Below are 24,058 nucleotides of genomic sequence, written 5' to 3'. Positions count from 1 at the left end.
TACAAAACAGACACGTTTTGGAATCTGAATATTGCTTTTATTTAAATACATTAAAATTTGCAATGTAACAAAACTATTGGCATATGAAATTCAAACACCATTTAAATGAACAAAACATGGCTCACTTCATTTTTCTGTGACTAGTGTCAGTAACACTAGTTTATTTTTCTCTCTGTGCCACATCATTTCCCCCATTTACACTGTTCACAGACTATCTTACAATAAGAGTGCTGAATAAAAATGAGGTAAGAAAGTGGTTTGAAGATTACAGATCATGCAGAACATGCTGAACAGCAACAAAATATTTTGTGAAAGAGGAAGTAACCAAAAAAAAAACAAAACATAAATGTGTGCATTTAAAAATAATCAATTTACACAGCTTTGCATCTTTGGTTACAAAGTAGGTTGAATGATTTCACAGCTTTTCCCCCTGGCCCCCTCAGGAAAAACAATGGAAAAAAATAAGGTAAGGAGGGGGGCATGTATGGCAATACTAATTCACTTTCAGATAAACTACCAACAGAACTGAATCTTCATCGACTGCCTTGAGCAGGTTCACGTTAATATTTGATGTCAACAGGTGAAGAGTCACCCATCAAGGCTCTTAATACTTTATACTATACAAAAATGTACATTCATACAGGATTTTGACTTGAGCTATGAATTGGCAATTGCAGCGTAAAATTTGAGTTAGTGTTAAACATTTGTCAGAATTTCATCTTGCCTACATTTTTGACAAATATAAAGCATTGCCCCTGGGACGTGCGGCCAATCTGTTGAAACACTGTAGAAGAAACGAGGAACAAGTCATTGGGCTACTGTTAAACAGCTTTCATGAAATTGTTCATTTTTGAAATTAGCAGCCCTGTAATAAATAAAACACTTAACAGTAGAACTCAAAAAGACTGATGCAAGAGTTGGACTTGATGTAAAAGTAACGGCAGCAGTGTGTCGTTCCGAAAAACAGACTCTCTCTCTCTCTCTCCCACTTCTTACTTTACAACATGAAACAGCAAGGCTAAAAATAACTCTTTACCCACTCAATTATCTCATTTAAAAAAATAATTGCTCTCTTTTTGACAATCACTCCTGTTTGTCCCTTATGCGAGGTGTACCCCTCCCTTTCCACACCCATGGTTTGAGCAGGTTTCAGGTCTGGTCGAAGGTCCTTCTTGCTCTGGCCTGGTCCAAGATTGGACATCCTTTCCAGAAGCTTGGGCCCAGCAGTCAACTCAAGACGGAAGAAAACCACCTCGACCGTCCCTGATACTCTGTCTCTACACACACACTTTCTCTCTGTCCAAGTCTCTCTGTCTCTTGATGATTGCATTAACACTGGAAAGGCCCACAGTACAGATGCATACACACTAACATTCCAACACCAAATCCACACTTGTTTGCTAACTCACCCTCTCACTCACACTCACACTCACACACACAAGCACTGTACTTTGTGGTCAAGCTGGTGGCTAAGAAGACAAAGTTTTTTTTTTTTTCTTCTTTTTAATTTCACATACACTAACTGTAATAAGTTGTAGAGAAGATGCTCTTTTTTTTCTGCCCCATGTGAAGCAGGGCAGATGCACTTCAAGCGGAGGTGACGTTGGGTTGCAGTTGTTGTTGTTGTTGTTGGCCAGGGTCAGGCTGAGGCTGAGTCTGGAACTGCTGGGGTTTAGGGTGGTGCTGGAGCTGGGGGTGTGACTGAGGCTGAGGCTGAACTTGAAGCGGTGGCTGGGCCTGTTGCTGAGGCTGGCTGAGTCCTTGCTGGGGAGGCGTGGCACCGGAGCTGGCGGCCGACTGGGCGGGCAGCTGAGACAGCTGCTCGCTGTTGGCAAGAGATTTCAACACGGCGTTCTCCCTCTCCAGCACAGAGTTCCTCTCATACAGCTCCTTGATCTGCTCTTTTAAGACCTCCACCTCTTCACGCACTGCATACATCAGATGGCTTTTCACCAGGTCCTGGAGGAGAGGAGAACATGGCATGAAATATGTTACATAGTCATCAACATGTAGGACGTAACCAAAAGCAGACCAGTCATACAGAGGCTGATTTATCACGTTCTCACATGCAGCACACAAGGACATCAGAAGGACGCTCAATGCTTAAGTTGTTCATGTATTCATTCTAGCTGTGTGTTCAGTGAGTGTTTATCTATACAAACAGCATGTAAAGACCCATGGTTATTATAAACATGAAAATAAGTCAAGACAGAGGAACTTCTTCTAGGAATAAAAGAAAGAAAGGTCCAAACCCAAATGACTTCAATTCAGCAACATAATACAGTATATGAGTATGGATTATGTTCCCTGATATTGCTCCTTCCATGTTATTGAATGACTACTTCATACAGTTTAAATTAAAAAGTGAGACAAAGTTTTACTCAGAGAAATGTACAATCAGTGGTAAATGGATTACTCACCATAGCCTGTTCAATTTTATTATCAATGGCAACAACATTGGTTCCAGAGGCACTGTAAAAAGAAAAAAAAGAAAGAAAGAAAAAAGAAAGATAAAGTCATGTCAGAATTAATCACGTCATTTTCAGGATCCAAACTTACTGGAGAGAGATTTCTCAGCTCAAAGCCCCTTTTTTCTGCTTTCTTGTCTTTCCCCCCAACACATGGTAAAAACACAAAAATACTGGAACAACAATCTAAATGAATAAAATAAAAAGCCCGAATCTGGGAAAAACAGATGAGATACTGGTGCTCAATGATCAAACCGCTGGCCCTCAGCTCACCACAGGAATCTAAGACAGATCATATAAAATGACCTGTCAACACTCTTGGTCATACCATTTACATCTTAACTCCAATCTAGGTCAGTTCCCTGAGTTCACAGGAAGAAAGAGAGAGGTTTCGCTGCAGGCAACACAATAGGTCCAAGTTACTGCAAATAACGCATCATTTTGTGACGCTGCCATATTTAGAGTAGGTGTGGTAATGTCTCCAATGACTGAGCAGTCCCAACGGGTAGAAACAGGCATATACAACACTGGGGTCAATACCCACATATTCTTCCAGTCTATAACTAAGGTGACCCCGTTTCGTTGGTCCGACTCTTAACTGCGTCACAAAGTAGTTGTATTTCCGGTACTTCATAGACAGATACACAGGTACAGATCTGTGCATGCGGAGCGGAGCAGTGACCTCTTGCCGTTACCTGCGGCGTGTCCGGTAGGACAGCAGCGGGGTCGCGTGCCGGGTCGGGTCCGCGGGGCAGCACTGAGGTTTGAAGGAGAACGTGCAAGGCATGGTGCTGCTGACTGCTGCTGAAGCTACATCCGTGTCCGCGGAAAAAAGGGCCACCGGAGCGAACCGGAGGAGGTTTAATGGGGTAACAGTGACCACATTTAGAATAATGAAACGTGAACCGGCGGGTGGAGAAACCAGAGGACTGACTGGAGGCGGGGACGTGTCTGAAGTGATTTCAGGCTCCGCCCGCCACGTAGTGACCTTTAACTGTAGTAACTGTACTGAACTGTATCAGCAGGGGGAGAGCTATGGAGGCCCAGCCATGCCAAACATTCATTCATTTAACACGGTTAATCAATCCATTCAGAAATTAGCAAATAGTTGGTAGTTCCATAACAAACAGTAACATAACACTTCAATTGTATAAAATAAAATAAAAAAATCAATAAAAAAAACATTTAGAAATATATTTACATTTATTAAACTTAATGTCTTGTTAAATTAATCTTTAAAATGTGAGGGATAATAACATTGCATTACAATTTGTAACAATTTTTTCTCTTAATTACAGTGGTGATGGATCAAATCAGTTTATGCAGCTAGAGTTATTCCAGTTACTGACAAGTACCAATAACAAGACCAGCACTCTATAGCCAGTGAGTCATAGTTCTAATGAATTAGCTCTTCAACATTTGTTAATTAGCACATAGCACTTAAAGTACATGGGAATGTAAGTTTTGCAGCTATCGGGAGCACCTGGTGGCTCACCTGGTAGAGCGTGTACCAAATCCGACATGTCATTTCCTCTCTCTCTCTCTCCCTCCACAAATTTCCTGTCCCTCCCTCACTGTGGCAAAATGCCTGAAAAAATAACTTTTAAATAAGTTTAGCAGCTATTGGACAGGTATTGCAAAGTGTTGGACTTGGTGGCACTATCGGTCGAGCTCTAAAAACATAAATAAATGAATGTTTACGGCTCACCTTGTATTTTAGGCATGAAGATCAATGCCACCATGTGGTATGAAGGTGCCTCACTAGACACCAGGTTGACTATAGACTCCCCCAAGAAGAAGAGGACAAAATGTTCTGTTCCTCCACACCATCCAATTTAAGTGTGCGAGGCCAGCGGAAGCACTCAGTCGATCATTATCAGCAGACTGTATCGGTGAAGGAATGCTCCCCATACCTCTGCTGCTATCAAACACTGTCAGTCACACCGTCTGTCCTACACTACTGCTTTTGATCTCTCTGTCAGATATGACAATATCTAACATGAGCTACAAGAACAACATGTACATCACAGAATGAACGATGCCGACATGTGTTGAATAAAATACACATGGTGTCACTCATGCTACATACACACACCATTCTCTTCAAGAAATAAATTACAAACAAGAATGCACATTTCAGCAGTCAGTACTCACTCATTAGTTTCTCTTTCTCTCCCTCAGAGACCACATTATGTGACCCCCCACAAGTGGTTACATAACTATGTAAAAAAGAATAATTTTTTTTTTTTTTTTTTTTAAAAACTGCAACTTCAACTTCAAATGTGTGTTTAATTTAGACAAGGCGTCACACATAGGCCCTCCTATAGTTCTACTCCCTAACAGGAGTTTTTGACAGGCCTGTGCCCAGAGGAATCTCTCACTCTATAAACTACAGATGCTGAATAGAGTCTGTGAACTACACCCTTGTTGCTTTACCAGTGGCTNTTTTTTTTTTTTTTTTTTTTTTTTTTAAACTGCAACCTCAACTTCAAATGTGTGTTTAATTTAGACAAGGCGTCACACATAGGCCCTCCTATAGTTCTACTCCCTAACAGGAGTTTTTGACAGGCCTGTGCCCAGAGGAATCTCTCACTCTATAAACTACAGATGCTGAATAGAGTCTGTGAACTACACCCTTGTTGCTTTACCAGTGGCTTCATACAGTACAGGAGACCAAAATATTCTTCTACGAAGAACAGAATCTCAACATACTGTGCACAGTTTTTCATGCACATACTTCAGCACAGGCCTGTTATAATCTGTTGTACTAACCTACTTAAGGCCGATTCACACCTACATACTTCTAGAAAGGAGAGTGGTAACTTTGTAAATACACTGCATATGACATATTTTCTACAGATTTACACATGTTCAACTTGTTTTCAGAAACAGAAATGACATGATTTTTTTTTTTTTTTTAAAGCCAACCAGTTAGAAATAATAAGAATTAAAAGACCAACCAATCACAATAAATAAGAGATGGCAATTCAGAGTTGTATATTTGCAGTCTTATATTTTATATATTTGTAGTCTTTGTAGACTTTTGGAGAAATCGTGCTACTAAATAAATTTAAATAAATGCACAATAATTATTATTTTCAACTAATTCGGTCCAAGTGCTGTCATGGTCAGAGATAAACCAGATTAAGAATGAGTGCAGTAGTTAAGACATTATAAAAGGCAGCTGTTCTGAAGACACAAATTGTGAGAGGACTCACACAAGGCTGTTTTTGGATGTTGGCAACAAAGGCCAGACACTCCTAAGATTATAAGAGCAACAGAACAAAGTTGCCATTTTGTTGAAAAAAGTACACCTGAGGAGGGAGATTTGGGCCCAAACCTCCCACCATGTACATGACATCTAAAGTTTTTCATTACAGATTAATCCGTTGATTGTCTCAATTAATTTCTCAATCGTTTGGATATTATTAGTACTGGTATTATTGGATTGGTACAAAAAAAACACCTATTTCTAGGATGCAATTCAACATATTCATCTTGCTTGTTTTGTCTGACCAAAGACTCCAAAACCCAAAGATATTCTGTTTGCTATAATAGAAAACAAAGGAAATCAACACATAAAACCTGGAACCAGTAATTGACTAAAACAATAAATGATCAAAATTGTTGCAGAGTAAGTTTTGTTTCAGCTCTATCGACATCTAATCTTGAATGATACTGCGTTGGAGCTCCGTGTCCTAATGACTTCGAATTACCTCACTGCCATGATATATTTTCTCTTGCGGTTTTCCAACAGCTGGCTTCAGTGGAGGCCACAATGAGATGAGATGAAACAAGAGAATAAAAGGAGAGGAAACACCCCTGTACTGTCAGTGTCAGGACATGTGACCGGCCAGTGATACATTTGTAACTACGGAGACTGGAAATCATCAATGCAAAATAATACTTCTCAAAGAGTCAAGACAAATTTTCACCTGGAGCCAAGGCTTGGATGATAAACTGTAGTTCTGCATCCTGGAGTCAAAGTGGGTAAGATGATTTTGTTAAATCATGATGTTTTGAGTGGCTACTCTTTACTTTAGCTGCAAAATGTACAAGTTACACTGAAGCAAGCAGGAACAACAATCAAGTCAAAACCATATTAGGACAACATCTGGTATTCAAAATAGGACTTCCAAGAACAACTGGCACTGGGGGGGGGATTTTGCAAACCACATCATGAGTGAGTAGTGTTTTGGAGCTCAATAGAACGAGTGTGCCTGGCTCCTGACACACATGATCTTGTTTAAGCCTCTAGAGCTCAAGTCGAAGTCAAGAACTTGTTTGAGCGCCTGACTTCAAAACAAAACTGTTGAACAGATGATAAAGTCAACTGCTCTGTTTTAGCAGTGTTACAAAGCAAACACTATATATCTACTGATGTAAGTAAGGTCAAGACCCACAGGCCTAAGGACTGGGCTGAGAAGAAACAGACTGCTAATGAGGGCTTGAACTTACTCTTTCTCTGATTATGCAACCAGCACTTCTGTAAACTTCACCCTCTACATTAAAAGGACTGACGTTTATAAGCTCCGGGTAGAGTTTGGCATTTCCCATACAGTGTTAGCAGTAAAATAGGAATGTCAATGAAAAGTCCATTAGAGGCAGAAAAGTTTACTCTCACACAGTGTGGGCAAGCGGAGCAGTGAGGGTGAATAACTCATCTGAGCATCGAATAGTTGTCATTCCTTGCCTCTGGCAGAACTGCTGGCATGTTCAAGAACAGTAGATTTCCTTCAGCAACACAGGAAGAACAAAGCTAAGTCTATTTAATTCGACCTGAGACATGATGAAACAAGTTCAGAGCTTAAGAGGGAGGGCCTGATCATATGCCCAAGAATGACAGGTGCACAAGTCAGTCATACCAAGACATCTGAGATGCACAGATATCTCTCAAGTGTAAACTCGGGTCTTATCGTTCTACCTGGGCATGTGGCTTTGCATTGCATAAGTGCAGTAAAATCTACACTGAAAGTATACGGAGCATATCATCTTCACACTCAGATGAGCATAAATCTACTTTCATTTCATCCAAGACCTGACAACTTCCACTGTCTATGTTACATTATGCAGCTGTGCATGCAGAAAGGCACAGGCAGTTACCCAGCAGTGACTAAAATGAGGAAGTGCTAAAATTACAACCAAGAAAGCATCAAAACTCTCTGTGGGCATGACTTGGGCATAATCAGGGAGCAGTATACATTATTAATTGAGACGGTCTAATAGGTTCTTTGGATCTGTGCGAACAAGATATAAGAAAATCTATGTGAAGCAATTGATAACAGTGTGGTCATAGCAAGTATGGCGGAAAAGATAATGGACGAAATGGGATCCAAAGCAAAAATAATGGGGTTTTTAATGTTTTCTGTTGCTGATCTACTTACAATGATAGTCTGTGCAAATCTTGTTTGTTTAGTCTAGCCTACATTTTGAACATTTAGAGATTTCTATTTTGAGATTAAAAATTTTGTCAATCTGTGGCTCAACTGAAGTTGAAATTTTGGCAAATACACTTACTGGCTTTCTTGCCAAAAGTTAGATGAGAAGATTGATGCCACTCAAGTCTGTACACTAAATATGAAGCTAGCACTAGCATTTGGCTAAAAATAAGAAAGACTTGAAATAGGCAGAAACAGCTAGCTGGGCTCTGTCTAAAGATAACAAAATACACATGCCAGCACCTCTAAAGCTCACTAATGATCACTTTATATCTCATTTGTTTAATCTTTGTCTAAAAACAGAAGTGCAGAAACCACAATTCAACTACAGTTATATATCATGTACTGAACTATTTCTTGGTCGGGTGCAATAACTTCCTGGAGTCTCCACTAGTTGCATATAAAATAAAAGTGTAAACATAAGTATGGTCCTAGTACTGCGCACCTGCAGAGCTTGGAGACTTGAATATCGGGTAAACCTGTTAAAAAAAGGTGATTGACTCCTTTTACACTGCCAGACGAGTTTGCCTTTTTGTTTGGACAGAGAGGACACAGACAACTGCAGAGAGCAATGTCATCATGCACTTACAGAGCGCACACGCACGCACGCACGCACGCACACACACACAGGAGAAAGAGTGAGCTGCTGTGCAGATTCGTAAAATGGACCCATTGTATCTTACCCCCGGGGTTGGTGCTCCTGCAAGTGTCAGAGCCTCCGTGTGAGACGCTTTGATTGGTGATTGCATGTTTTTTAAACTTATTTCAGGGTGGCACCTTCCTCTTTCATCCACAGTGTAGCTGCAGTGTTTCTGGTTTAACAGCACTGTGCTGGGATGGTTACAGGTCTGTTTACAGTGTTTGTGTGCTCTGGAAGACGTCACAGCAGGAAAAGGGGAGAAAATTAGCGCGTTCACCCCAGTGTTGTGTTAATGTCACTGCCGATCGGAGCCGATAAATACCAGTGACTACTGCGAGTCATTTGACCCGGGAGTGAATGCCCATTGTATCCTTTCCCATTTGACGACAAAAGCCAGATGTTAGAGGGTCTCATCGGGTTTTTGATCAGTGTGGAAAAGGGGCTTTAGGGAGGTATAGATGAGAAGGGAACATTGATTAAATGTAGGTTTTCTTCATATACATACTTTCCTATACATGTCATTTCCTCAACATTGCAGGAGAGGTGCTGTTATATAGCTGACCATCACGGAGCGGTGTCATCAAGAACATCATTTCCATGTAGGGCCTTATGAACAACTACATTATAGTAAAAATGATCTGTAGGAAATTTAAAGTCAGTGTCTTCTTTTCTCAAAATGTCACATATGCTAAAGCACATTTTCACTTTCACGTCTTCTGACTTCATCTTTTTGCTTCAGGCATGATCCCAAATAAACTTGAATAAAATAGACTTATTAAGGGTCAAGACCAAAGGTCATCTCCAAGATCTACCAAACACAGAGATTTAAACAAAGCCCTGATTATCTTTGCTGCCATGGAAACAAAAGCAGCCCTTGGCAGATCAGTGTATCCACAACAGCATAAAAAAAAAAAAAAAAAAAAGTGAATCATGGGGCTCATATCAGCACTATTTGTGCCATCTTACTATATTGGTGAGCGGAATTGGGCAAATTGAACAGGCAAAACATTTAGAGTGAGTAAAAGTAAAACAGATATTGTGTCTTGAAGTAATAACACAACATCTTGGTTTAGATAATGCCATCTCAATATAGATTTACCTGTTAACTGCTGAAGTGGCGTGTGTTAAGTGTGTGCGTGTGTTCTCAGCGGCTGGTGATGGTGTGTCAGCTGTATATTTCTCTAAAAACAGTTTCATTTCCTGTCACTCAAATACGGTTTTTTGTGCTTCCCTTTTCACCTTTGTAAAACACATTATTTATCTATGGTCAGCTCTTTTGAATGCACTTTCTCATAATACAGCAACAGGGTGGGAGCTTTTCTATGTCAGTAAGTGTCTGTATGATTTCACATACTACAGTGACTTAACTTTAAAATGTAACCAAATAATAGTGGTTTGACAGGAACTCAGTAACTCAGTGGGGAGAGTGATGCAGGAGAAACATCACTAGAAGGAGCCCTGTACTTAAAGCGACATGAGCTATCACATGACCAGACATTGCATGAATGATACAATTATGATCAAAAGTGCCTGTTCAAAATGTCTATTGGTATGAAGCGCTACTTCCTGCTTCAACTTTGATCATGTCGCTTGTGCTTTTCTTACGTTTAACTTTGTTTCAAGTTTTACTAGGCAAAGACCAGTTGGGATGGGCACTTTGGGCACGTTCTTTGTTTTCTCTTCTAAATAAGGTTAGATTAGATAATTGAATTAAGAGCTGAAACGGGTAATGACTTAATGAGTAGATAAGTCGATCGACAGAAAATTAATTATATGATTGCTTGAGTCGTTTATCAGTCAAAAACTCCACTCATTCCCTGCTTCTATTTTTATGTAATACCCTAATTGATACTGGATTTTTTAGGCTGATATTGATTTCATTATTTGAGAATTTGAACTTTCCAATAACGATATATCAGCCAATAGTCGTTTTTTTAAATGTAAACACCTGATATATGCAAACAATTTTTATAAAGATTCCTTTGATTTTCTTTTTTAAACTGGGACCCAGATATTTACTGTTGAAAAATCAACTTGTCAGTTCTCTTTGGAAGACACACACAACTTTGTAATGGAGAAACTAGGTGCGTTTCCATCAACCTGTTTCCATGCACATCTTCAAAGTGCGATGGAAACAGACTGAAGGTTCTGCTCCACTGGAGAGACAGAAAAATAGCAGCAGACAAAAATATGAGATCTGTGTGAAGACTATAACCATCCTCACATTAATGCATGAAACAAACATAATTCTCATATTTCCAACACGTTTTCTACATTGTTTTTCACCATTTGAGTTTTGACAAGCACGCATTTAATATGTCATCTTGTTGCACCACCCTCTTGCTGTGCATGGCTTCATGGCATCGACTGGAGAATAAGTTCCACCAGCTGTTTGACTCGATGAACCGAATCCTATCTCATATCAGTACATATTTATTTGCATTTTCTTTTGATTTTCTTAAAATTCAGTTAAAATCTTCTGTACTGATATATCTGTAATTAGCTAATATCAGTCAATATATCGGCCTTAGGGACTTATTAGACTAACCCCGTTTTATATCACTGTAAACTGAGTATCTTTGGGTTTAGAACTGTTGGTCGATTAAAACAAGACATTGAAAAATTAGAAAACTGTGATGGACATTTTTTGAAAATTTCTGACATTTTATAGACAAAATGATTTGTCAATCCTCCAGGAGGAACTATAACACATTGCTGTGTAGAGCAACACCTACTTTGGACTATTTTTCTTAGCTTGCAGCCACTGCGACCCAGCCCCCGGATAATCAGTAGAAAATGGATGGATGATTGATCAATTAATTCATAAAATATTCATCAGATTAACTGATGATGATAATTATTAGCTGCTCTAGGTGGGTTAAACTTGTTAACAATATCTTTAACTTTCAAACCAGACTTTTGAAGTGACACAAACAGTATATATTGTTACAGAAAGAGGGTCAAAGAAAACATCTATTGGCCAATCCTGTGTTTGCTGCCAGGCTTTGTTTCCAAACTCAGTCCATGCACGTGGAGAAAGCAAAGCTCACTGCTACTGAACACGGCACACATGTTGTTACACTCTTGCAGGCCTGTCCAGTCCAATCCAGTATAGTACGGTACCTATCACTGTGGGCCTTTGAGTCCCTTAATCTGCTGCCAGACTGGAAGGCCTGGTAGAAAGCCTTGGAGGGGTTCCTGTGTCACATTCAGGGAAGAGAGAGAAGAGACAGAGATAGGGAAGAGTTGAAACAGTGAAAGCAGACTAAAGTTCCTAGAAATGTTTCCTCACGCAACTTCTTTCCACCTCAGAGAACACCTTCGCTTGTGTTGTGTGGTTAACTTGGCTGGAGAAAAGGCTCTTAGCTTTCACTATAACATTTGGGACATTCAAACAGAGCAAAGCAAAGGGGCTGGGGAAAGGGAGACTTGACCTAAACACAGGAATGTATGTTCAAAGGTGGGGACAGCTTCATAAACTTTAAGGGCCTCCCGCAGGCCATTCACCTACAGTATGCTGGCCATCACTCATGCTTAGGTTGTTTTCCTCACAACTAAACACACAGTATGAAAAAGAAAAAAGCCATAGCCTCCAGTTTTCAGCGAGAAACTCGTTAGCTCTTTGTAGTTGTTGACATTTCTTGACTCTTTTGGTTCAATTAACGTCACGTTATAGAATTTAACATTACCTCCTATATTCCTGCTGGTGATTAACTACAAGTACATGGTGTTCTACGCCGAGGGATGTAAGTCGGGAAGGGGAAAGGAAACCCCCCGCTCTGACCCCTACACACACACACTCATTTTATCTGCTCCCAGCTCGTGCCTTTCATAACTAACCGCTTCTCTCCCACGTTCACACAAATGTACATGCACACTGACATGAGCATATGCACACAGAGGAGCAAGCCAACGCAGGCAGCCACACACACACACACACACACACACACACACACACACACACACACACACACACACACACAGGGGAAGTTGATTTACAGCTTGTGTGTGAATATTATAGCAGCCAAGGCTCTTTTCCTAGAAATCTTTGGCACAAACTCGCTTTGTCACATTACCTCATGACTAAACACTCTCACAAACCTCCTCCCATGCCTCCTGCTTCATTTTACTTTGCAGGCAACAGCGCAAGAAAAACCTCCGCACACGCGTGGCAAGCGCACACCTCCACAGAAAACCTCCCTTTCTCACAGAGACTGGAACTCAGAGCAGTGTACAACCGAGCTATCAGCTGAGATTGTCGAGGTCAGATGACTTGGAGTCCAGAAACCTCTTCATGTATGAGGTAAGAACTGGAGGAGTCATCATTCCCTGTTTTCAAGTAGCAAACACTCAGCTCTCAATGGCTCTCTTTGTGAGTCTAAAATGTAACATGTCAATATCCATTTATGAAAGCGCCTCTTTGTAAACAGAATAGTCAGTGTGTTTCAGCAGTGCTGAAAAGTGCCATCTACCCCAAAAACCCCAGAGTCTGGAGGGTGAGGAGGAAAGAAAGAGGAAACACATAACCCAGGAGAAAAGTGCAAATAAGAAAAACCCCCTTTTCTTTTTATAAACCGCTCTCTCGAAGCACATAAACTATCTTGACACAAAAACCATGGCTGCACATGCTCAGGCTTTACCCGATGCTGCCCCTAAGCAAACGTATGACCTGGCAGCAGACAAAAATAACCTTTTGGTGCATTTTTGCTGGTTCCTGTCACACATCTTCTCGCAGCATGACACATGGTTTTTCCTTCAGTGTGCCTGTGCTACAAACCAGTGGCCGTGTCAAAGGTTCAGTTTCACGATGCTGAACTTCTTAATAACCTTGCACACTCATTGAGCATGTGAAAGCCCACTGTTGCCAAAAGGAAGTGCAAGAATAGAAAAGAAAAGGGTACAAAGAGGAAAATACACAGAAAACAAAATGTGTCAAAATACATTTTTAATTCTGTGTTAAGGTGTTGTGGAGGCGTCATGCAGACATCCCACCAAAGCTGTGACTTCAAAACTTAACTACTGCTTGTTGCTATGCAAGCAACAGAGATACCACCTAAAAACCACAACTATCATGATTGGCCGACTTGGGCCGCTTGTGTAGGTTTCCAGTCGTCGACAGTGAGCTTCCATTTCAAGTGCACACCCTCTCATTCTACTCTGCTTTCGTGTGTTGGGGCTGTTGGTACAGGAATGAGGGCTGAGGGGTAACCAACAAAGTGGGGTTGGCAGCAGACTGACAGGTAGAGTAATCGGTTGGCAGGGGGGGGTGCCGAGGGAAAAAGGGAGAGGCTGAAAGAGCGCGTTGAAAACTCTTACTGTTGGTGCGCATGACGCTTCAGGTTCTCAGCACCATCCATCCATCTGCCACAGAGCAGAAGTAGGTCAAAATTATTTAGATTTCAGCTGCCCTGTGGGAGTTTCTTTCAGCAGGTTATGGGTTGTAGGCGAGGGAGATGGAGGACAGGGAGCACCTTGAGCCACTGCATGATTACAGCATAGCCACTGGAGGAGATTAGCCTAGATTAGTGCAGGGGACCCAGGATCTTTACCCCCATGACGACCCCCGGAGCCTAATTCAACTTTTTGATCCTGGGCTATACTTCCCCTAAAAAGTCGCTTTTTCCAGGGCGTTTACAGGGTGCACGGTTTAAACTGGCAAACACAAGCTATTTTATTGTGTACAGAATGCCATCAGGTTAAAAGCAAGCACTGTTTCTTGTATCAAAATATAAACACCAGAAATGTTTTTTTCTTTTGTTTTTTTTAACTGAAACAAGTTATACAGTCAACTTCCCCAAACTAAAAAACTAGAGTGAGAAGGGGAGAAACTGGGAAAACCATACAGGAATTGAGATAAACTAAAGTGAAACTTAGACTCCATTTGTCAATTCTTTCTTTGTCGTGATGAATTAAAGGGGAACTCCAACACTTTCACACATCAACGTCCGTTTACAGGTGTTGGGGAATACTTCTGCACATGTAAAACAAGTTGTATAAGGCCTTTTGTTGGCGCAGAGGGAGCGGCGTGGAGTGTCGGTTGGCGCTGAAGACTACAAATATGAAAATGAAAAAAATAATCTGGGCATGTGGAGTTAGAAAAAAGTGAGTTTACCAGACCTCATATATGCTTGAGGCTCCTGGCTACTTTAGCTACTGCTAGCATAATACACACCAAATCTCCAACCTGACTGTTGACTACTCAGTTGCATTATGGGTAATGCAGATGCCAGGTTTAGACAAAGAAGAAGCAAGTGTGGAATGAAAGAAAGACAATATCTCTGTTCCTTTTTTTTTTTCCTTTCACTGTCCATCGTGAGTCAAAGTGTTAAACTAGTGCAACGTTAAATCAGTGAAGAAGTCAGAGAAGAAAAAAAAATTGAAATGGACATCTTGACGTTCTGTTTTCAACCTCCCTTTGCAACAATGATTCAAAAATCCTGGCGGTTTATAAAGCAAGACACAGACTAATCCCTCTGTTGGCTCATCACAAGCAAAAATGATGTCTTAAACCAAGCAGTTGCTTTTTAATCTGTCGTTGTTATTTGTCCAATTTGCCTAATCGCTGCACTACTTGAGATGCCAGGAGTTTTGGTCCCTGAGTTTAGACGCTGTGATTATTTGGTTTAAGGGCATACAAGTCTCCAAACATGCCCATGCAAATAACAGGATTTATCTTTGGATTACTGTAAGAAGAATTGTAAGTATTGTTAGAAATTTAAACTGTAATAACCTCTGTAACATTATTTTTTTATTCTATAAGATTTTATAGAGTAGTCAATTAATTAATGAAATAAATTAATTAGTCAGAAATTATAAGAACAAGCTGGTGAAAAGCCAAAAGTACAAAACAGCTGAGAAGTGTGTCCTTCAAGTCCCAGAGGTACCACTTTCCAAAATCAACATAACAAAGATATTCTCAGCTAAGCTCATATACAGCACAGTACACCACCCCACACCCCTCTTGGACTGAGATGGTGACGTTCTTCTGCTTGACAGAACAATGGTGGGCCTCCATACCTGGGGTGGAGGTGATGACTGAAGCGAAGCCTACCGACAATACATCTTTCTTTTTAAAATAGCTTTAGGGTTGAGAGAAGGCCGGCGTCACAGAGGAGGAACAACTTGACTTGTGTACACAAAAACACATACCACACACAGTTAGTGGTTAAAGAGTTCAGGGCAGGAGCAGAAGATTACTTACTACACTATTGGTAAATGCAGTGACAGTCAACTATATTACATCTGCAGAGATCTTAGATCTGGTACAATTACAGCACTAATGGTGGCAGCCAGGTTTAGAACTGTGATTACTATTGAGGGCAAAGATATTCAACAAAAAAATGTGTGTGCTTCTACCTCTGTGAGGCACTGTGAGGATAAAATGTGCCCACAAAATGTCATATGATATGACCAGTGAGCCCCAGTGCGGAAGCAGGGAATGAGCTAAGGAATATTAAATGAATAGAAGGTGGAGAGCAGTGTGAGGGACTGACTGAAAACAGGATACGGCAGTAAAGCAGAGGTCACAGAGGAGGGAAAAACCCTGCGGTACATGTTGTCTCTCTGTGTGTGTCTCTCTCTCTCTCACATACGCCTACACAATTCCACCTTGACTTAAAATTAAGAAGCTGTTAGTGTCTGTGGTGAATCTATCCAAAAGTATTGCCTGACCATGCGACTCTCCTCAGTGAGCAACCCTCCACCCCCATCTTATATAGCTGTGCACACATACATAAGCACATGCTGAGACACACCCCTCATCCACCCACATAGAGACAGTCTCTCAATTCACAGTGGCATACCTGCTGCACTACATTGCAGACCTGAACTCCCCTCCACTTCTCCTACCTCTTAAGAAGTATGATTTTACATAAGCTCCCATTATGTACAATAAACCACAATAAACCATACCTCCCCAGCATGATTTAAATTCCACACAGACTGCAGATGCAATACATTTATGCAAATGATCCTGCAAAACAGAAGCAACTCCTTAGTGAGTACAATAAAGACATTATGACAATCCACCAATATTATTTTACGCCTACAGTTGTTGAAGCAATCTGGGAAACATTAAGCTGAGCAAATAATAGTCTAAGATTGAGAAAAACATCTTCAATCTTCGATCTTTATCTACTTTTTCTTTAATTACTTGCAGGGAAAACTGCTGGTTGGAGGAAGATAGGGACAGAAATTAGGGCCTACCAAATGGCCAAGTTGTGCAATGTGTGTTAAGTCTCCAACCCTCTTAAATATGGAGTCAATAGTGTGTATAAGAGTGGGTGCATTCGTGTACATATAATATCTTTCTGTGTTGTGCAGATTGTAGATATCAGCTACTGAAGTAGTCCTCTTGAGGAGAAAATGGAAGTGTTTTTTTGTGTGGTGTGTGGGGCAGCAAGAGACAAAATAAACAGTGCAGTGTAAATGTAGAAATTAAGCAAGAGACAAAAAAAGCTGTCGAGAGGGAGGGGGGGGGGGGGTATTGAGCATAGCTAAAATGCCTGCTGAGTTTCACTCTGCAGTTTCCTCCACCTCTTCTGAGCACACCACAGTTGCTGCTGCAAAAGAATGTCATTCAGCACTTCATCTGTACACGAACAACTGTCATGCCATGTCTGTCAGTCACTCAATGGGGTAGTAGGTACAAAGCACTGACTGCACTGATGCTGCACCAGTGCAAAAAAAAAAAAACAAAACAACAAAAAAACAAATACTATGAAAACAACACCAGCTGAACACTCCAGTCAGCTAGGGCTCTGAGTGACTTACACAGGGAGTGTGAATGGCTACTATACATTAGGGTATGTGTTTAACCACGTCCAAAGGCCATAAACTATGTACAGTAATTTAACCTATGCTTGCATTGCAAAAGAAAAGGGTCACAACGTGACAACAAGCACAGTTGGCTGACACACCCCACTGTCAGGTCTCTTATCGGCATAATGGGGGCACAGTGGAAAGACTACTGCTCAATGTCTGATAGTGCTTGGCTGTCGTAAGAGACCCCTGCTCTTATCAGCCTGGGAGCCGGGTCTTCTCACAAGCAATACATAGGTACTATGAAAAAAATGAATGAAAGAATGAATGAATGAATGAATGAATAAATAAATAAATAAATAAATAGAAATATCACGGATCATTGTCACACACCTAAATAATGTTTTAAATGGCACAACTCTCATAAAAGTATGCCTCAACTAATTTGGCCTGTTATTACAAATGAATTAAGCAATCACATTAGGAGTATGTGATTTAACAAAAGCTTAAATTGTGTGCTCCAAGAGCATCAATAATAACAATAAAACAATAATAATAATAATAATAATAATAATAATAATAATAATAATAAATACTGTCAAAATAAAAACTTTGGCATTTTTTAAGGAACAAAATAACTTTTCCAAAGACTAAGAGGCACACCTCCCTGGGATGAGCGCAGAAGGAGAGATGTGAAATGCCTCTGCCTTTAAACAGAGATCCTGCAAGATTGCCGCTAAGAAGACCCTTCATTATGCCAGCTTTGCTTGTGTACACTGAACCAAACAAACCTGGCATACAGCTGCCCCGGATCACATGCCGAGTTTAGACCAAAGATTCACCTGGAGACGAAACAGTTTGAAACAATCAGAGAAAAGTTGTAGTGGTGTAAATTGCCTGCAACTCAGCTTGTCCAGTCACCAGGGATGGTTTTCAAAAGGCACACAATCTGTTTCAACAGCCAATCAGCTCGTAGCTAACTCTGCTGGTCAAGTAAGTTACAAATGGTCAGCTGGTCAAATTTGGCTTTACTAAAGGTGCAACATTGCTGCGTAAAAGGGGATAAAGAAACTATGTGAGGTGAATAGGACAAGTGCATGCTGGTGTTCTAAAAACAATAAAATGTTCATTATTGAATTTAGCCTGTTGACTTACCTACTTATCAACAATTTAATGTCAACAATTTTGATACACAGTTCAACTTGCCTGAAAATCATGATGTTTTCTTTGGTTTAAAGGCAAACCAGTGATTTTTTTCTATACATCCATGGATACACTGCAAGCAGAAAATGCTATGCTAATAACTAATTTGGCATACTTTCAATGGTGCCAGTTTATCAAAGCGTAAACAAATATGTGCCAAGAAAAAAAATAGTGTAACTCACTTAATTCGCAGCAATTTTAAACTTCCCGTTTATATCCCCAAAGCATTATGTGAACAGTAGTTCTACAACTTGATTATCTCCCAAAAAGAAGTAAGACAAATAATAATAATAGAAGTGACAAATTCATTAGTATTAATTGTTCATGGGGGCTCAGTTGTCTCAAATTTTGTCTAAAGTGTCAAAGTTGCACATGACAAGCTGAGACAAACCTAAATACTGTTTAAATACATGTGAAGAAAAGTAGTGCCAGTGTTCTGCAGTCTGCGTATCTAGTCTGGTCTACATCCTGGTATATCTTTGAGACTGTAAATGGAAACCACTGAGAGATTTCAGGCACTGTATCATTTCCGCTCATGAGTGCCATCTGCTACAAGTGAAACAAAGAGCTAAAACTGGAATTGAGAAAACTTTTCTCAAATGTCCCAACACCTAACTGACAACGACATAATGACGAGTCACATGTACACATCTGTATAGTTATATCTTTCCATTTACATACAGAATACAACAACAATCAGAAATATTAACTTCTTTTTTTTTTTAAAAATGCCCAATTTTAGAACCTCTACCATGTCTGCTAATCAGAAGTTTTTTCAGCCAGTCCTCTAAAATCCTGTTCACACTTTCTTGAGGGGAGCCTGATGGGGCTGCAAGTAGAAACCATGATATCATAAAAGTGGCAACACAAAATCAAACACTCTCCATTATGTTTGTATTACAAAGTCTTTCCCGAAGCAGGAACTAACTTATTGAAAGGTCAGGCATGCAGCACATTCACAGAGTGGCCATGAGTGGCCTCAGGCTAATAGAAAGCAGAGCGAACCCTGACAGTAGTGGATTGTTAAAGTGGGAGAACAACAAGGTTGGAATCATTAGACCTGCGACAAAATGTTTCCACACACATAACACAAATACACACCCTTACATGCAAGAAATCACAATGTTACACAAGTCATGTGTATGTTTAACAAGTTGTTGCCTGTGCTAGGGAAGCCATGGGTGTTTTTCCTCAAGTGTGCTACACTCCACTTACTTCTTTAGCCACTAATGAGAAACAACAAATATTATATATCCTTCTTGTGAGCCTCACTCTTCCTTCTCTCCATATGTCCCGGAAACAAAGGGGGAAATGCTGTCCATCTGAAAAGTTCAATGACCAACACTAAAACAGTCATCGCCTTGGCTTTGGCTTTCCACCTTCTTGTGATCACAGCAATCGGCCGCACAGCTGTACACTGAAATATGCCCTTCCTTAAACTGTCTACATGTGAATGTTCAAATTGTGTGTACTGTCGATAACACATACATACAGGCATTGAGATGCAGAGATGATACTTTTCTAACACTTAATATTTAAGACCTAGAAACTAATTACCTGTCCTCCTCCCCGTCGACAGGTATGTGGATTCCAAACAGGCTGTTGACAGCTGGAGTTGTGAGCTGCAGGCTCTCAGGCATGAGGGGCTTCACCGGTTCCTTCCCAGAGACAACAGGAGACTGTGCGTTGACGAGACCCTCCAACTTCCTTCCAGCACCACCCTCCACCTGTCCAAATCCAATTACTGGGAAGCCCTGCACCCCCAAAGCCACCGGAGTCTTGCTGTGGGGTATCTGACCCAGAGGCAAACTGGAAGCTGTCACATTTGGCAAGGCTGTACTGGAGGCACTGGGCACGGCAGTGGGCACAGTGGTGGGAACACTGGAGCTAACTGCGATGGCAGGCACATTTTGTACACCGGACGATGTAGGGTGGAGGCCGTGGGGTTGAGGCTGTCCAGCGGCTGCATACTGGCCCACAGTCTGTTGCTGCAGAGTGGATCCACCAACCAGTATGGAGCTTCCAACACCTCCCATTCCAATAGTCTGCTGCTGCAAGAGGCCCGGAGCTGGTTGTCCAGTAGGTACAGAGCCCCCTCCTGCTCCAGAAATATCTCCAACCTGACTTGGCACAGAAACCCCTCCAGAGGTTGGAGGAATGACCGAAGCGGGTCCTTGTCCCACAGGCTGCAGCCCTGCAGAGAGGCTGGACAGCCCTGGCTGCATGGAAGCAGGCTGTTGCTGCTGATAGTACTCTGTCTGGTTCTGCATCAATCCAGATGACTGGCTGGTCAAGGGGTGGCCCATAGCAAGCTGCTGCTGCTGCTGCTGAGGAGGGTAAGGGATGGGCTGGGCTGGGGGAGGCATGATGGAGGTCTTTTGTATGTGGACACCAGATTGGGGCAAGCCATTTTGTCCAGCAGGCAGCACGCTCTGGGGAGCAGAAGGCTGTAGACCTCCCACTGTTGGCTGAGCCGGGACAGCTGTCGGCTTGCTGCTAGAGAAAGCACTGTGCGTGGCCGACCCACTAACACCCTGTTGACGGGCGCTGAAGTTTTGATGGTGAATTTGTTGCTGCTGCTGTGGTAGTGTCTCCACTGAATGCATGCGGGATGAAGAGAGAGAAGCATCCGCCATGGAGCCCAAGCCCTGACCTGAGTGTGTTGCCGGGGCAACCACAGAGCATCCTGTAAGCCCGAGCCCACTGTCTCTGTCAGCAGCAGGGTCCAGTGTTGCACTGGCGTGCCTAATGCTATCTACAGTCCTACTCACAACAGAGCCCTCAGAGTCTTTCTCATAAAACTCTGTACACGTCCACCTGCCTCTTCTGAAGGGTTCTCCAGTACCATGATCGAGTTTAATGACCCTGAAGCGTGAAGTGCAACTCACCGTGGAGGTGGCAGGAGGAGCTGAACTTGTCACTGCAGCAGGTTGGGATGTGTTTACTGACACATTGGATGGCCCAGCGCTGGTTGCTGGAGCAGGCTGTTGCTGGATTGCCCCGGGCTGAGTGATGAGGGGTAAACCAGTTGTAACGCCGATCCCCGGCGGCTGCTGGCCGCCTTGAGCTGAGCCCAACACTCCCACTTTTCGAAACTCCACAATGGGATTGCTTGACAGCGAAGACAACTGACCGGCTTGAGGTATGTGTGATGGGGCCATAACACTGATTGCCTCTGGCTCTCCAACATTATTCAGGGCTTCTTCAGATGAACTTTTGTCACACGCAGGCTCGTACTCAGCCCGCGACATGTCGTATATTTCCGATGACACGTCTTCAGTCCGTGACTCGTCTGGGTCGTCCAGACTCTCCGTGTCGTCGGTGGCACCTATAGCTGCCACCTGGGCCTGAGTCACACTTGTGATCTGAAAACAGCTCTTTTTCTTGGCCGGCATTTTCGACATATTGCCTGCCTGATTCCAAGTCCCGTATGGCTATGTTTATCCTCCGTCAAAAAAGGACGAGCTGGTTGCAGCTTTTAAAAGATTAGATCATATTAAACAGCACACTTGCATCAATTTACTTAGCCTAGCTAACTGTGTAATCAAGATGAATCTGCGCCATCCCTCTTCCTCTCTCCTGTTGCGTTTCATGAGCTCATAACGCAACGCCACACTTCGTGTCGTCTTGTCCAGCAATGCGGCTTTAGACACGGATACCAGCCGCCAGTCCGAGGATCGATCCAGAGCTTTCGGTCAGTCCGGACCGGCCTGCTAATATCCCGGTTGTGCAGTTGTCAAACGGCCGTTTTCGCACAATGTGCTGCCCAGCTGCAGGAGCTACTTTAGGCTGAGGAGGGCCCGCAGCCCTCCACTCACCGAGCTAGCTAGCAAGTCAAGCCAACTGGCTGCTGCACACTCCCCCTACGTCGGAACAAGTATGTGAGACATCTTCCCGAAAGCAGTCCTTTGTACCCTCTCACTTCACCAGCTTAAAGTCAATCGGTGGCGACACTTACTTGGTAGCAAATTGCGGCCGAGGGAGGAAAACGCTCTTAATTTTCACGCTTTAAAACAAATGAGAATCTAAACAGCGCCTACAGTTACCTCCCTCACTCAGTCACTCTTGACAAGATGGCTATGTTGTATGTAACCGCGCTGCATCGTGGGTAGGTAGGGTGCGCAACGATGTTTACGTACGAGACATTTGAGAATCCCCATTCATGCTGCCTTCATGGCACCTCCGAAAAAATCATAACTACGATGAAATTGTGTAAGTGAACATTTTCTGGGTGTCAGTCCTTTGAATCCACCGCCACTAGTGTACAGGTTTTCATCCCAATCGATCTCTATGTAGTTTAAATTCATTCTGATTATTTAGCTTCTCTGAAGTTGAAAGTACTAAAGTGATAAAAACAAAAAAGTTGAGTAATTGATTCATCAACAAAAAAATAATCGCCAACAGTTTTGATGATTGATTTTAATTAGTTCTATATCAATGTCAGTTAAATATCTTTTTTGTGCCATTGGTCTGAAAAAATAAGCCTACTGAAGATGTCATGTTGAGAGATTTTGACAGGCATTAACTATTATCTCACTACTTTTTGACTTCTTATAGACTAAATGATAAATCAATTAATAACAGATATCAACAGATGTACTGATAATTGAAATAATTGTTTGTTGCAACCCGAGCTGCTGGGCCCCTATTACCTCCATGTTCCTCACAGTCTTTCTATGCTGGAACGCTACCTGACCCCAGGTTTGATGTGTGGTAGCTGGTGGAGCTGTCATGCATTTTTTTTTTTAACATTAATGACAACAAGGCTGCACATTTTCCTTTCTCTACAGCTCAAAGGAGCTAGGATGCTCTGATTCTAAAACACAACAATATCATCAGAATACTACTTTATAGGATACATTCAATTTGGCTATTCTTTTTTTCAATGACTAGCTATTACTAAATGATTCCTTTTAACCGCAGAAGTCCAACTTTATTGGATTGCACTTGAAGGCATCAACCATTTCTTTCCCATTCCCTCCCTCTATAGGCCTTTCTGTATGCTGCAGTGTTACATATACACCGATATTAAGCAAGGGACTTGAACTTGGTCTTTGGGTTTGCAATTTATGTGATTTAATGTGGTTTTTGCATCTTAAACCAATAATATAATTTAATATTCCTACAGCTTGTCTAAATCAGTGTAAAAGAGGGTCGCTATACAATACACCCATTAAATTAAACTAGTTCAAAGTTACTTTTTCAACGTTCAGGTAGCCATGTATAGCAGTGGTGTGTAAAAACACAGCAATGCAATACTGAAGATGATGATTATTTTAGATTGCACAGTTGTTCTTTTACACTGGGCTTGAGTTTCTTTCTTGACTATTATAACAGCCAGCATATTACAGAGCAGCAATCATCAGTGATCACTACATTACTATTCTTTATCAACTGATCAAGCTGAGCAAAAATATTATAAGCATGACGTAAAAAGTAACATGTTCTGAGAGAACTGAAGGGAGGTTGATTCACAGAGCTGTGGCTTAAGGTATACAATGCAGCATACTGCTGCATTACATCTGCAGTACTATGTGAGGTGAAAATCT

General features: G+C 41.6%; 1 protein-coding gene across 2 annotated transcripts; it reads right to left on the bottom strand.

The window, feature by feature from the left end:
- Nucleotides 1-21: 21 nt before the first annotated feature.
- Nucleotides 22-22,576, bottom strand: LOC111228753 (TSC22 domain family protein 2-like). 2 transcript variants are annotated; one of them, XM_022754776.1, is made up of 4 exons: nucleotides 20,067-22,576; nucleotides 11,670-11,744; nucleotides 2,421-2,472; nucleotides 22-1,959 (listed from the first exon to the last, which is right to left on the bottom strand). In XM_022754776.1, the coding sequence occupies exons 1-4, from the start codon at nucleotides 21,911-21,913 to the stop codon at nucleotides 1,588-1,590; spliced, it is 2,346 nt and encodes a 781-aa protein (XP_022610497.1). In that variant the 5' UTR covers nucleotides 21,914-22,576; the 3' UTR covers nucleotides 22-1,587. The 2 variants fall into 2 exon arrangements, with proteins under 2 accessions (XP_022610497.1, XP_022610496.1); XM_022754775.1 differs by lacking the exon at nucleotides 11,670-11,744.
- Nucleotides 22,577-24,058: the final 1,482 nt, after the last annotated feature.

Source organism: Seriola dumerili, unplaced genomic scaffold, assembly GCF_002260705.1.
Source record: "Seriola dumerili isolate Sdu_G_001 unplaced genomic scaffold, Sdu_1.0 BDQW01000226.1, whole genome shotgun sequence".
NCBI lineage: Eukaryota > Metazoa > Chordata > Actinopteri > Carangiformes > Carangidae > Seriola > Seriola dumerili.
The sequence above is the reverse complement of the archived record's forward strand: the minus strand, read 5'-3'. Positions and strand labels throughout refer to the sequence as shown.